Raw genomic sequence first — 13,131 nt, 5'->3', positions numbered from 1 at the left:
AAAAGAGACTACATTGCTAAAAAACTATTACCATAAGCTAGCTCTCGTTTGTTAAATATTCGAACACACAATGCATATGTAGGTATATACTTAATATCTTCATCCAATTGTGATAGATTTTAGTTAGTAATTACTCTATAATATTTTCATCCACATTTATAATCTTTAAGTTTTCACTTTGCATCGCAGGTATGTGCTTGAATTTGTTTAATGAACCTTATGTTTGAGATACAATTTTAGCATAGAAATCTATATTCTCATCATTTTATATCCTTATAAATGGTGATACATATCATGCGCATAGACCTTAATTATTATATCGTATACCAATAGTGAAAGATATAGATGATTTAGAATCATATATTGCTGTATATTTTTAATTAAGGTTATTTGATTCAAATGTAGAGTTATCTCATGTTATTTTTAATAATGATAGGTGTGGTTAATATAGATGCAAATTTAAGGGGTTACTTTAAGTTTTTTAAGTAATAGTGGTAGGCAATTCAATTGCAAATTAGGGGATTATTTTAAATATTGTTAATAATGGCATAAGTGGGTAATTTTGATAAAGATTAGGGGGTTACTTTAGTTTATTTTATATAATGGTAGAGGTGGGTAATTTATATATAGATTTAGGGGGTTACTTTAGGCTATTTTCATAATGGCATAGGTGGGTAATTTTTTAGAAAACATAATAGATCCAATGGCTATGATGATTTAAATATATCGATTGATGGTCGGATGTTTTGCTTTTTTGTGAGAATTTCTAGGATTTCTCTCTTTTTCTAGAGTGTCCACCTAGGAATCCTAGGTGGCTTCACCTGGAGGCTTCAAAAGGAGCCTCCAATTAGTAATAGTAAGATGCTAAGGCTAACTGTGCTTACACCGGAATCCCGTTATACAAACAAAATAAACTCCCACACTGGTTTTTTTCTGATAAATGACTCCCAGACTTGTTCAAGCAATCTGTAGCATTCATTGCATTACAGCAGAGAAGTTGACTGACCCATGCTTGAAATACGATGTTTGAACTGGGATTTTCTAGCCCAGCCCAGCCCGATGCAAAATAACCGCCTCGCGGGCCGACAAGGCCCACGTCCACGTAGACCGTCTCTCTCGCCAGTCGCCCTGAAGTGACCGGGCCCACTTCCTGAACCAGGTTAGTGAGGTCACCGACATGCGTCAAACCGCATCCGCATCGAAACAGTGTTTTCCTCTCACAACAAATCAGCCGTTTCAGCTTTTCAGCCGGCTTATAAGCTGAAGCGAACAGGTCCACTGCGGTGGATTCGTGGCGTCACCTGCTAACCCATCTCCATCTGCTCGACACGACTCCACTGCTCGAGACGCCGGAGAGCGAGAGCCCGCCTGCAGCGATGGCGACCAAGCAGCACTTCCTCCTCTTCGCCGCGGCGGCGATGCTCCTCCTCCTCCTCCCCTTCGGCTGCACCGCCACCGCCGTCGAGTACTGCAGTAAACGCGCTTTAGAATGTCCCCGTCTCGAGTTTGTTTCTGCGGGATTGTGGGGGCGAGATCGTTCTGATGATGATTTCTTGCGGTTTTTTGCAGATAAGGGCCTGGACTACCCAGTGAAGGTGAGCGGTGTGGAGGTCGTCCCCGATCCCGTCGTCAGGGGGGAGCCGGCTACCTTCAAGATCTCCGCCTCCACAGGTAAGAGTTAACCAATCTATCCGTTTTCCGTTGTGACGGGGCTCAACGAGCTAGCCTATGCGTTTCGAATTAGGGTGTTACCAACATACGATTTGTAGTGGATAAGCCGCGTTCGGCGGTTCCATTGTGCTTTGCCATTGTCTCGGATTGAGTATACTGCTTGCCGGATCAAACTGAACTGTTGATACTATAGCATGCCATAACTTAGAGTTTGGTGAGCGTTTCTATGGCATTGTCCATGTTTCACAATAAGAATTTCGCAGGATTGTTCTGGTGTACCAAACATTACAAAGAGCTTTCTAAGGAAGACAACTTCACTTCTCTCCTTAGACCTTAGGTACTGACGTACTGTATTAGACCTCCCTTGGCAACACTTGCCTTTGACATGAAAGTATGGAACATCATATGTTGGGAAATTGGATGCACGCGTGCATGCCAATTCAGCAATTTCTGTTACTTTTGTAACCTTCTATTCTTTTACTGATGCATGTATTTGAGTCAATGAGGACCCTTTTGGTTTACTAGTTGTATCCTACAAATGATCTGCTATCTCTTGTGTGGTGTTCCCATGTTCCTCTCGTAGTGAAGGTTAAAGGGTATAACTGCAAAGCAGGGTGAATTGACTGTTCTGACTCAGCCTAAAAGCAACCACTGTGCTATATAACTACTCTTCCTTCTGTAAGATTGATTAAAATTCGGATTGAAATTGTTTACTGCTACCTGTTTTAGATCTACATATTATCCGATGGATTTTATCCACCTACTTTTAACATTTAAGCTATCTTTTTATAGCTCGCTGAAGCTAAACCTCTATTCAGAAATTATGGTGTCACTATCTAGTTTCTCTAAATTTGGAAAATCTCCTGGTTATCAATCATTTGACATAACAATATTGTTTGGAAGCTACCTTTTTGTTACAACAGAATGAGTCAATACTCTGTCACCTAGGGAGCATATGTATGATATATAACAGTCTCTATTGTCTAGGATGACAATACGATCAAGAATCTCACAAAGCTGTTTATTGCTCATATGACCTGACCACAGTGCAAGCATTTGCATCGAAAGTCAGTTCAATTTTGCTGACATATTTTCATGCATGACAGTACTAGTATCTGCTGTCTAGGCTGTATGCATAGGACCACAGTGCAAGCATTTGCATCGAAACTCAGTTCAATTTTGCTGACATATTTTCATGCATGACAGTACTAGTATCTGCTGTCTAGGCTGTATGCATATAACTTTCGGAATTTCGGAGTGATGCAAAACATACAGAGTAGAGATGCTATTTTTGTCTCAACTTGTCTAGTACCCAGGGCTTAAGCCAGATGGTGAGCCTAGACCCTGAATCTATGACCAGTAGACATATGGCATTATTTTACTTATAAAGACATACGGGTATAGTTATTTTACCTTTGGAAAAGGCTTGTATGACTATTGGAGCACTATGGTAGAATCTGAAGTCGAAAAAAATTATCTAGATGTTCTGTTTTATACTGCTATGATTTGCTTGTTATGAGTATTCATTATTTAGTTTCTATCACCTTGTCAGTGTATCTGCTTCGTGCCATTCACAAACAGGGTATTTACGGGATGTTTTTGTTTATGAATACAGATAAAAACATCACTGCAGGGAAACTAGTGATAGATGTCGCGTACTTCATCTTCCACGTTCACTCAGAAACTCACAACTTCTGTGATGAGACTCCTTGCCCAGCAACTGGTGAATTCGTGCTAGCTAGCAAACAGACATTGCCATCGTTCACCCCGCCGGTAAGCATAACTAGCACCGCTAATGTAGCTCAATTAGCGAACTAGACTTGTTGGATTTCCTTGGGAATGAATTTCTTTAATTTTTTTCCTGGCATTTTGTTCTGTTGCAGGGTTCTTACACTCTCACTATGAAGCTGCTGGGAGACAGCAACGAGGAACTGACCTGCATCTCATTCGGGTTCAGCATAGGGTTCGTTACACCTAATGCCATTATCTAAACTCAAACTCTTATCAGGGTTTGTGATCAAATGTGATATGGATGTACTTGCGGAACACAACTATTCCATCTTACTTCGTACGACTTAGAATGTGTTCAACCACCCTGTGTTATTCCTGAGTTGGACATCTAACTACATATGGTGCTATCATGGAACTAACATCTTTACATGTATCTTGTATAATTGGACATTGCCTTTCGTCGATTGTTGTTATGGTCTTGTCCTCAATGCGTCTTTCATGAATCATGAGCGCTTGAAAGGGCAAATCGCCTCACTGCTTTTTTGGTTCTGGGTTCTGTTGTGCTGCGGTGCCCAGGGCCCCGGCCCCCGGCGATAGCGTGGGTGGCGTGCCGCGGCCTGGTGGGTTGCTGTCCGTCCAGCTAGTCGTGCAGCCGGAAGCTGACGCTACCCGAGTGGTGCACCGCGATCGTAGGTGTGTGGCGGGGCCGCAGGAGAGGAGCAGCAAACGGCCAGACATGGCGGGGCGACGAGCCAGCGACAACGAATGCCGTTGCTGTAGTGGGCTCGCCACCCCCACTTGGCCACGTGGCACGCATAACACTGCAGGTGCAATTTCTTCATGAGACCGCACCATGTGCACCGAAATGTTCTTTTATAATTATTATGTGCACCGATTTTTTTTCTTTTTGTTTGTGATAACACTGCAGACTGCAGTGGTGGGACCAATTAGCACTGACACGGAGGAGTACTTTGTTTTATTTTATGTTCTGAAGTTGGCGTTTGAACTTTTTTTTTTGAAGTAATGCTTTTGAACTTTGAACACTGCTTTTTTTAAAGAAAATAAAATAGTGGCTATTGAACATTGTTTTTGCCCATTACACTTGTGAACATACAAATTTCTTTTTGAATTTGTGCAGGGTTCTTACTGAAAAATCGTGCAAACTTCATGTGTTCTGTAGGGAAATAACTTGGATGTTCAAACTCATAACTGCAAGCGCGTGAAGTAGAGCATTTATTTAGTCACGATGAGCACTTCGCAAAAAAAAAATCACGATAAAGCACAAGTAAAGCATCCGGGCTTACCGTGCGTGTGATAGATTTGATATTAAAAAAGGCCGTTCAAAATTTCAAATCCACCAATCGCATTAACGGCTCTTATCGTGTTCAAACGATCAAATCCGAACGTTAAGGGGCTGCCCGGGAAGCGGCAGCCGCCCCCGCCCGGAAATTACGTATCCGCAGGGAGCTCACGCCCCGCGCACGCCTACGCCGAGCACGGAAACAGAAGGAAACAGGAAGCTGCGCACTACACGGGCCTCGCGAGTCGCGGGACGGGAAGCCCTAGCCTTTGCCTTGCCCTTCCACCCCCTTTCCTCCCCTTCCCCGCCGCGCCTCCGCCTCCACCACAGCCGCGGCGCCATGTACCCAAGCCCGTACGGCGGCTCCGGCGCCGGCGCTGGAGGGAAGATCCGGCGCCGCCCGCCGACCCGCGCCGCCTCCACGCCCTACGAACGGCCCCCAGCCGCCGCCGCCGCGCACCGCCTCGCGGCCGCTGCTGCAGCGGCGTCCGCTTCCTCGGGGCCGGGCGGGGAGGGCGGCGGTGGGACTGGGAGCGGCGGGTGGGTATCCCGGCTCGTGGACCCGGCCTCCCGCCTCATCGCTGGCGGCGCCGCGCGGCTCTTCGGCTCGGTGTTCCGCAAGCGCCTCGCCCCACCGCCGGCCCCGTCGTCGCCTCCCGGTGAGCCTGAGTCTCCTCTTCGTTTCTCTCTGCTTCCTGGGATTGGCGTCGGCTCCGACCGTCCCTGATTTTGGCTTGGGCTAGGGTTTCGGGCTATCCGGGCATGTTAGGGTTTACCTTACATTAGCTAGCACCTGCTTTAGTTTTGGGTAATTTTAGCTGTTGCAGATGTATTGCTGACACGTATAGTTCAGCACGTGAGGAAAGCAAATTGTTTTGCTGCGGGAACTCACAGGAGCCTTCCTGCAGAAATGGAAAGCTTTAAAACCGTGCTTTGTAGTGATATGTACAGTGCATCAGTGTTGTTTAGATATGCGTCTGAACGGTATCACAATGATTGATATCTGTAAGTACAAATAGTCTAAATAATAGCATCAGGGAGGTGTCTAACCTATAGGAACCAAGCTTTGTGTTTTTGTTGCTTGACGCGAAATAAGAGATCCTCTTCTCGTCTCCCTTCTGTTTGTATTGCTGGCTCTTAATTCTTGTTCAGACTTTTGTGTAATAATTGCCTAGAAATTATACTGTTGCTGATCTGATGGCTATTTTTTTTGCAGGAAGAAATAATGATCCAACACAGGACTTACCTGATTCAACTAATGTTGTAAGCAGTCGACTGTTATATTGTGTTTGATGTGGCATAGTATCATTTTTTTCATCATTGTTCATACCAGAATATTTGAAATTTCAACTCAGGATTCACCTCCACTCCCAGAGGGTGGAATGGATAATGGGAAGAACATAGCTGCGACATCAGATGACAAAGCATTGTCTGAAGTAGAGCACTTGTTAATGCGGAAGACGTTCACTAGGTTTGTATCTGCACAATTATTATTCCTTATTAAATTCTGGTGTTTAAACAGTTATGTTTTAATGCAAATGTAAAATTACTGATTCTCAGTTGATGAACAGTATTCACCCTCATTCCTGCTATAATGTCTATTATCTGGTTCTGTGATGTTTCACCTCTTTCGTTCTAAATCTTTATTTTCTCAAATTTTCCACTGATGTGTTCCATTTTGCTCTCACCTTTCCTTTATTTGTGCTCACATGTTCCTTTCACAATGTATTCTTTGCTCAATGCTTCTAAAGCATGACGATGAGTTATTCCTGTGCAGGGTTGAGTTTGATCGTCTTACAGACTTGTTGCGTGCAAGAACCATTGAGCCTGATCCGCCTACATCTATTGTTTCACGTGAGGAAAAGAATGAAGATATTAGAATTGATGGAATAGGAGGCTCCACATCACACCAGATGGCTGCAGATAAATCTCCGACTGTTAAAGTAAGGACAAAAACCTAACCAAATTAGAGGAAGGCCTGTACAGTTTATAATTCCTTTTCCGGCATTTTTGTGGTCAGGATGTGTGGTATATAAGTTTAGCTTCTTCAAATTATTGGAGTCCTCTCTTCATATTTAGATTGGATAGCATGTCCCTGGAATTCCGTGCGACTCACCAAGGCTCTTAAGTTGGTAAGGCGAGGCATGGCGACCCACCCCCTTTGCAATGCCTATTGCTTGCGAGGTGAGGCGAGGCGATGTCATACCAACTAGAAACAGAAGAACAGCTGCTGGGAGAAGAGGAAAGTAAAGGAGGGGAAAAAGAAGGTAAAGGGAAGAAAGGGGGGAGGGGACAGGTCCACCGCACCATTCAGCCTATGCACCTTCTCTTAGTGACTTCCCTGAACTCCTGATTGCTCGATGCCCTTTGCCCTAAATGTACTGCTTGCAGTGCTGCTGCTCCCTCCTCTTCTCCCTCCCTCCCTCCCTCCCCCGAGGGAGTGATGCTCTGGACATCGATGTTGAGCTGACGGGGTGAGTGAGGTGGTGGTTGCATGACCTTGCCTTGCCAGTTCCCGGCCCACTTTTCCTGCCGACTTGCTGCTTCAACAATTCAGTGAGCTAGGAAGAAGCTAGCAAATGTAGCTTTTTGAATATGCTCTTGTCTGGAACTTCTGTTCCCTTTTTAATTTAATTCATATCTAACATGCACTTTTGCAGGTACATAGTCATGGTACCAGTTCTCCTGCAGAACTTGCGAAACAATATATGAGCTCCCGTTATTCGAGGGAACCCCAATCAAGTAATCTGCGGAGCCGATTGTTTCTTGAGAACAAAGGTGAAGCAAGCAACACTGCCTATGATAGGAGATTTGGACCACCAATTGTTCAGGCACCAATTGAATTTGGGAATGAAAACCCTGGGCTCCCTGTAAATGGCTATGTGACTTCGGGATTACGTGGGCGGTCAGCGATATATAGAATGTCCCGCTCTCCATATTTTAAGGTTAGTATATATTCTTTGCATTATATCAGATTCTTGTAATTTCTTCAGTGTCGATTTGCATTGCAACGGCACAAAAAATACAATATTGATTATCAGACCTATCTTGATATGTTTGTAATTGCTACTAAAGTTGTGGTATCATGGAAGTATGTTGCGTCAATTCCACTTTATATCATTACTGTACCTGTTGGTCAAAGTCAAAAAGATAATTTACTTAATCCTTTCTAGGTTATCACATATTTCTTTACCAGATGTCATACGTATTTATTTGTATGTGCTGTTTCACGCAGAATGCTCTTGGTCCTACAGTACTAGAGATTTTCTCCGTGTTTAATTTAATGAGTTCAGAAGAGTTTTCAAAGTTTTTGGAAGCAATTATTTGTTTATGCATTTTGTAGGCTCCGAGCTCTAGCGAAGTGAACAGATCTTCATTGTCCCAACGAGCACAAAGTTTGCATGTCGGTGGCAGGCAGGTAATTTATTAAACATTCAGTAGTGCCGAATAGCTTTTTGTAATGAAGTATGCTATTTTTCTTACTGCATATATTTGTGCATTAGAAATAGATATAGATATGTTTCATGGTTATGGTTGTGAATGTGTAAAATCTAGGTTTCCCCCCCTAATATAGCTGTGCTGTGGCATATGCAAGCGTTGAAAGCAACATATTATTTTATTTTTTTAAAGACAAGTATAATATCATGGCAATCATATTGCGACTTGTTAGGTACACGATTGAGGAACTTTCTCTGTGACCTTGTGAGTTTATTTGTAAATTCTGCATGGCCTGAACTTTACCACTGGAGCTTTTCTCACTGCACTCCCATCTTCCCAACAGGTATTGAAACGAAGAGGGGGTGACTTAGAGAATGAAGTTGGATCCATAGGTCCCATTCGCAGAATCCGGCAGAAGTCAAATATGATGTCTCCTTTTAGAGATGCTCATTCAGTTCCTCGAGGAAACCTTCTTACTAGCCGTACAAGTGATTCTGATTTCATTGAAGACAGCACATCCATCCAGGAATCTCCGAGCTCAGAAAGACTATTGCTTGGAACAAGTCAATCTGTGAGGCCCCTAGGATCCCATAATAATGGAGATGGTAAACCTAGTGATAGCGCTCCACCCATACCAGCTCAATCAAACAAGATGGCAGAGAAGATATTTGAGCAGCTTAATATAATAGCTCCATCGCCTAAAGAGAAGCAGTCTGGACAGCAATCTGTAACTGGTAATGCTAGTAATTCAATGTCAAAGAAACCCATTTTGCAAGATGCTGGACCAAGCAGTATGTATGACCCGTCTAGTTCCCTGAAATTTCAAGATTTGGATGGTGCAAATGGACCCCTTGATCCAGACTTGAATGGTTCCCTGTTGAAGAAAGACAAGCTAAATATGATAAAAGATGGACCATCAAAAGTTGCTTTGTCTGATAAGTCTACCTTTTTGGGGAACTCAGTATCTGCTTCTACATCACGGAAACCAAGCTTTAAAATGGCTGTGATAGAGGTACCGGAAAGGTTTATTCTTGTTTCATCATATGTAATCCAGTTATATGTGATATATCCAATATTCATGATCTGACGCCTTGTTTTTTCTTCACTTTTATGTTTTCAAGGACTTACCAGAGTTCGATGATGATCTGGAGGTCCCCATTCCATCCAAGAGCCCATCAAGTAAGATAGAGATTGAAACAACTGGGCAGAGATCTGAGTCAATTAGAAAAGAGCAGAAAGTTGAACAAAATATATTAGAGCAAAAGGTTGAATCAAACTTAATGAAGAAGAACATTGTTGGTTCTCCGGTTAGTGAACAGCCTGTAGCATCACTATCTAAAACTGTCTCTTCATCTGGTGGTTTGCTTTCATCAAATGATCCTGGAAAAGCAGTTCCCAAAGCTTCTGTGGATAAGAATGCTGGTTTTGCATTCTTGAATGCGCCTCCTGGCACCCGTCCTGCAAGTGTGTCAGCAATGCCGCTTGCTCCAGTTAATGACGATAAACAGACTGGCGCTTCAAATTTTATTTTTGGCCTCAAGCAGTCTAATACATCAGATTTGGAAACACCGAATGTTAAAAACAATTCAACACTTGGGCAGAGGTGATTTCTTGGCTCCTTGTCTCTCTTTTGATGTTTTGTGGGCCATTTATGCTATTAGTAGTAAGCCTTTGCACCATAAGGTTATCGGGTTTTATACTTCCATTGTGTTAGTGAAAACATAGTAGGCACATAATATCATCCAACTTGAATATTAGCATAGGTTCAATTTTCTGCGGTATGTTGTTGATTTGAGCCATTGAACTGAATGGAGTTTTGGAACTATGTTTGGTTTGTCCTTGTTCAGAGTAGTGATGCATTGAGAGATTTATTATTATTATTATTATTATTTATCTTATCAGGAAATTGGTAAGACTCAGTATTAGTAGTCGGAAAGAGAAGTGTATTTGTCCTTTTTCATTTGATGTGGATCTTTTGATTGACAATGGAGATAGAACCTATGTGTAGTTCTGATTTTTGTCGAGTTTTTTGTTTTTACTTGCTGACGCATAAAAAACAAATTTAGTCTTAAAGTGATCCTCATAGGAATGTAAGCCAGTTCTTTTCAATCTTTTTAGGTCTGCTAATCTATTCTGCCTTTTATGTTTCAGTGTCACCAAGCTAACAACATCCGACAACAGTTCTGAGAAAGGCGATAAAACAGAAAAAGCAGAAGATGTCATTAAATCATCGGACAAGGTTTTGCCATCAGCTGCATCAACAACACAGAATGTGCCTGTCCATTTTGCTTCCGCTGCATCTACTTCTGCGAGCCTGAGCAATGGCTTCCCGCACTCTTCATCACCAAAGCTTGCAACTGTCCCACCTACTGATAAACCTTCTGTTGGCTCAGCTGCTTCCACCTTGTTTGCTGTGTCCAGTAGCAGTCCAGCTATTTCATCATCATCATCTCCTGCATTTACAGGATTTAATTTTTCTTCCAGTGCTTCGGTTGGCTTGTCATCAGCAAAATCAGATGGCACAACTGCCGGGGTAAAGCCAGCTAGCACCCTATCATTTGGAATAGGAGGTGCTACAGATGATGCAAAGTCTACAGCTCCAGATTCAGCCAGCATGCCACCATCAAAACTTACATCACCTATTTCAAGTTATCCAATCACATCTGCGCCTACTTCCTCTCCAGTTGTAGCTTCAAGTGATGCTGCAGGCTCAGCTACGGCTGCACCATCTAATACTTCCACTGCACCTGGTGTTCAGGCTGCTTCAACCGCATCATTTACATTTCCAAGCTCCGGAAACAGCCTTTTTGGGTTCAACTCGCCAGCCCAGCCTACTGGCCTCAGCACATCATCGGCTGCTGGCAGTACCTCTCAACCATCTGCTGCTAGCACATTCTTTGGTAGTAAGCCGACGCAGTCAGAGGGCACAATTCAACAACCATCCCAGAGTCCCAAACCACAATTTGGCTCACCATTCCCGTCCGTGACTCCTGGTGTTGGAGCTTCTTCATCTGGATCTGGGACCTTATCTTTTGGAATTGGAGCTTCCTCGACTGGTTCAGGGACCATGTCATTTGGTGTTGGAGCTTCATCATCCACACCTGGAACTTCATCAGCTTTTGGGGCAGCAGCTCCCTCATCAGGACCTGGGATTTTCTCTTTTGGTGCAGGAACTTCCTCATCAGGATCTGGAACTGTTTCCTTTGGAGTTGGAGCTGCCTCATCTGGACCTGGGACCGTGTCTTTTGGAGCAGGAACTGCCTCATCTGGACCTGGGGCCGTGTCTTTTGGGGCAGGAACTTCCTCATCAGGATCTGGGACTGTTCCCTTTGGAGTTGGAGCTGCCTCATCTGGACCTGGGACCGTGTCTTTTGGAGCAGGAACTGCCTCATCTGGACCTGGTACCGTGTCTTTTGGAGCTGGAGCTGCCTCATCTGGACCTGGGACCGTGTCTTTTGGAGCAGGAGCCTCCTCATCTGGACCTGGAACTGTCTCGTTTGGAGCAACAACATCTACATCGGGTTCTGGATTTGGTAATTCACCATTTGGAACTGGAGCTACATTTGCGAACCCATTCAGCTCTAGCTCAGGTACTGGGTTTACATTTTCTTCAGCTAGCTCTTCTGCTGGTGCATCAGCAGTGGCCAGTACAAGTGTATTTGCCAGCACCTCCACAGCTTCGTCAGCCTCCACTTTCAGCAACCCTTTCGGCTCAAGTTCATCCCCTCCCAGCACATTTACATTTGGGCAATCAGCGTCTTCAAGCGGTGGTTTTGCATTTGGAGCACAGCCAGCTCCAACTTTCTCATCTCAGCCTTCTGTTTTCTCGTTTACCTCAGCAAACACAGGCATAAACTCGTCTACTCCGCAGCCTGCATTTGGAATGGCAAATACGAACACAGCCTTTGGCATGGGCTCCCCTGGAAATGATCAGATGAATGAAGACAGCATGGCAGATGACACGAACCAAGCAGCACCAGCACCGGCACCAGTATTTGGTTCACCCTTCGGACAGCAGAATAGTACGCCTGCTGCCCCGGTATTTGGTGCTCCTGCAGTCCAGCCAGGTGGAGCTTTTCAGTTCGGGGGCCAACAACAAGCAGCACAGCAGAACCCATCCTTCCCAGCTGCAGGCAGTCTAGAGTTTCAGGGTGGGAATTTCTCATTGGGCAGCGGTGGAGGTGGCGGTGACAAGTCGAACAGAAGAATGATCAAGGTCAAAAGGGCACCAAAGAAGAGATAAACCCCTCTGTTGGAATGATCAATGTCGAACAGAAGAATGATCGGACCTGCACCTCTCGTGACAACTCTCGGCTCGGTTGATAGTCAAGGGACAGAAAGATAACTACGATCCGGTTCATACGGCCATACAGATTTGCCAGCAGCAGGACCATAGCACCACATCCCATGGCTGGCTTGTAAACCAACCCCCAAAGGTCAGTGTAAGAGTCTTCCCCACCCAATTCATTTGCTCGTCTGAGCCGGCCTGCATGTCTGCATGTTGTGTCATACGCTTGTGCTCTTGGGGTGTAAAATAGAACCACAAAAGACGTGTCTCCAGGTGTAATTTTTGGTTCCCTGCCATCTCCGTTTTTTTTTCCCTCCTGGTCTGCCTCCGGTATATTTGTCTCGGAGTGTAATGCACTGTTGTATTTTTGTTTACATTCAACAAGCTCTGGACTCTAGCTTAGAAAAAATATCTATCCAAACCTCGCTTTCTAGCACTCCTTCGTACGCAGTCGCCTGCTCATTTCCTGCCGAGCTGTTGCGTGCCGCGGCCATGCTGTCGTGCGTGTGTCCTCGCCGCGAAAACATTTCTTCGTTCCCGTGTGCTTGACCACTTCCTCGGAAAGCTACTGATCGGCAGCTATGCTTAATTTATAGTCGGGGCAACCGACGGGCACCTACCTAATTTTGAATCCGAGTTCCGGCAGCTGAGAATTCTCAACTGGGATGCTTGCTACCGGCCACCTGCCGCGTCTGGGAGGCGG

At 44.5% G+C, this 13,131-nt stretch overlaps 2 protein-coding genes across 2 annotated transcripts; both read left to right on the top strand.

Annotated features, from left to right (window-relative positions):
- The first annotated feature begins 1,274 nt into the window (after window positions 1-1,274).
- LOC101761072 (putative phosphatidylglycerol/phosphatidylinositol transfer protein DDB_G0282179) lies at window positions 1,275-3,890 on the top strand. Its single transcript, XM_004981445.2, has 4 exons — window positions 1,275-1,473; window positions 1,570-1,671; window positions 3,287-3,444; window positions 3,555-3,890. Exons 1-4 carry the CDS (start codon window positions 1,377-1,379, stop codon window positions 3,660-3,662), a joined length of 465 nt encoding a protein of 154 aa, XP_004981502.1. The 5' UTR covers window positions 1,275-1,376; the 3' UTR covers window positions 3,663-3,890.
- A 1,068-nt stretch (window positions 3,891-4,958) lies between these two features.
- LOC101760384 (mucin-19) lies at window positions 4,959-12,864 on the top strand. The gene is made up of 9 exons (XM_022823256.1): window positions 4,959-5,361; window positions 5,919-5,965; window positions 6,058-6,173; window positions 6,480-6,645; window positions 7,363-7,647; window positions 8,046-8,120; window positions 8,484-9,152; window positions 9,262-9,743; window positions 10,292-12,864. The coding sequence occupies exons 1-9, from the start codon at window positions 5,043-5,045 to the stop codon at window positions 12,381-12,383; spliced, it is 4,251 nt and encodes a 1,416-aa protein (XP_022678991.1). The 5' UTR covers window positions 4,959-5,042; the 3' UTR covers window positions 12,384-12,864.
- Window positions 12,865-13,131: the final 267 nt, after the last annotated feature.

The sequence above is a fragment of the Setaria italica genome, chromosome IX, assembly GCF_000263155.2.
Source record: "Setaria italica strain Yugu1 chromosome IX, Setaria_italica_v2.0, whole genome shotgun sequence".
NCBI classification, from domain to species: Eukaryota; Viridiplantae; Streptophyta; class Magnoliopsida; order Poales; family Poaceae; genus Setaria; species Setaria italica.
This window is presented reverse-complemented; position numbering and strand designations above follow the sequence as displayed.

Coding starts and splice junctions, on each gene's coding strand:
- LOC101761072 (XM_004981445.2), top strand. CDS start 1,377: ATGGCGACCAAGCAGCACTTCCTCCTCTTCGCCGCGGCGGCGATGCTC. Junction 1,672..3,286: donor CAAGATCTCCGCCTCCACAG/GTAAGAGTTAAC, acceptor TTATGAATACAG/ATAAAAACATCACTGCAGGG. Junction 3,445..3,554: donor TGCCATCGTTCACCCCGCCG/GTAAGCATAACT, acceptor GTTCTGTTGCAG/GGTTCTTACACTCTCACTAT.
- LOC101760384 (XM_022823256.1), top strand. CDS start 5,043: ATGTACCCAAGCCCGTACGGCGGCTCCGGCGCCGGCGCTGGAGGGAAG. Junction 9,153..9,261: donor TTAAAATGGCTGTGATAGAG/GTACCGGAAAGG, acceptor TATGTTTTCAAG/GACTTACCAGAGTTCGATGA. Junction 9,744..10,291: donor AATTCAACACTTGGGCAGAG/GTGATTTCTTGG, acceptor TTTATGTTTCAG/TGTCACCAAGCTAACAACAT.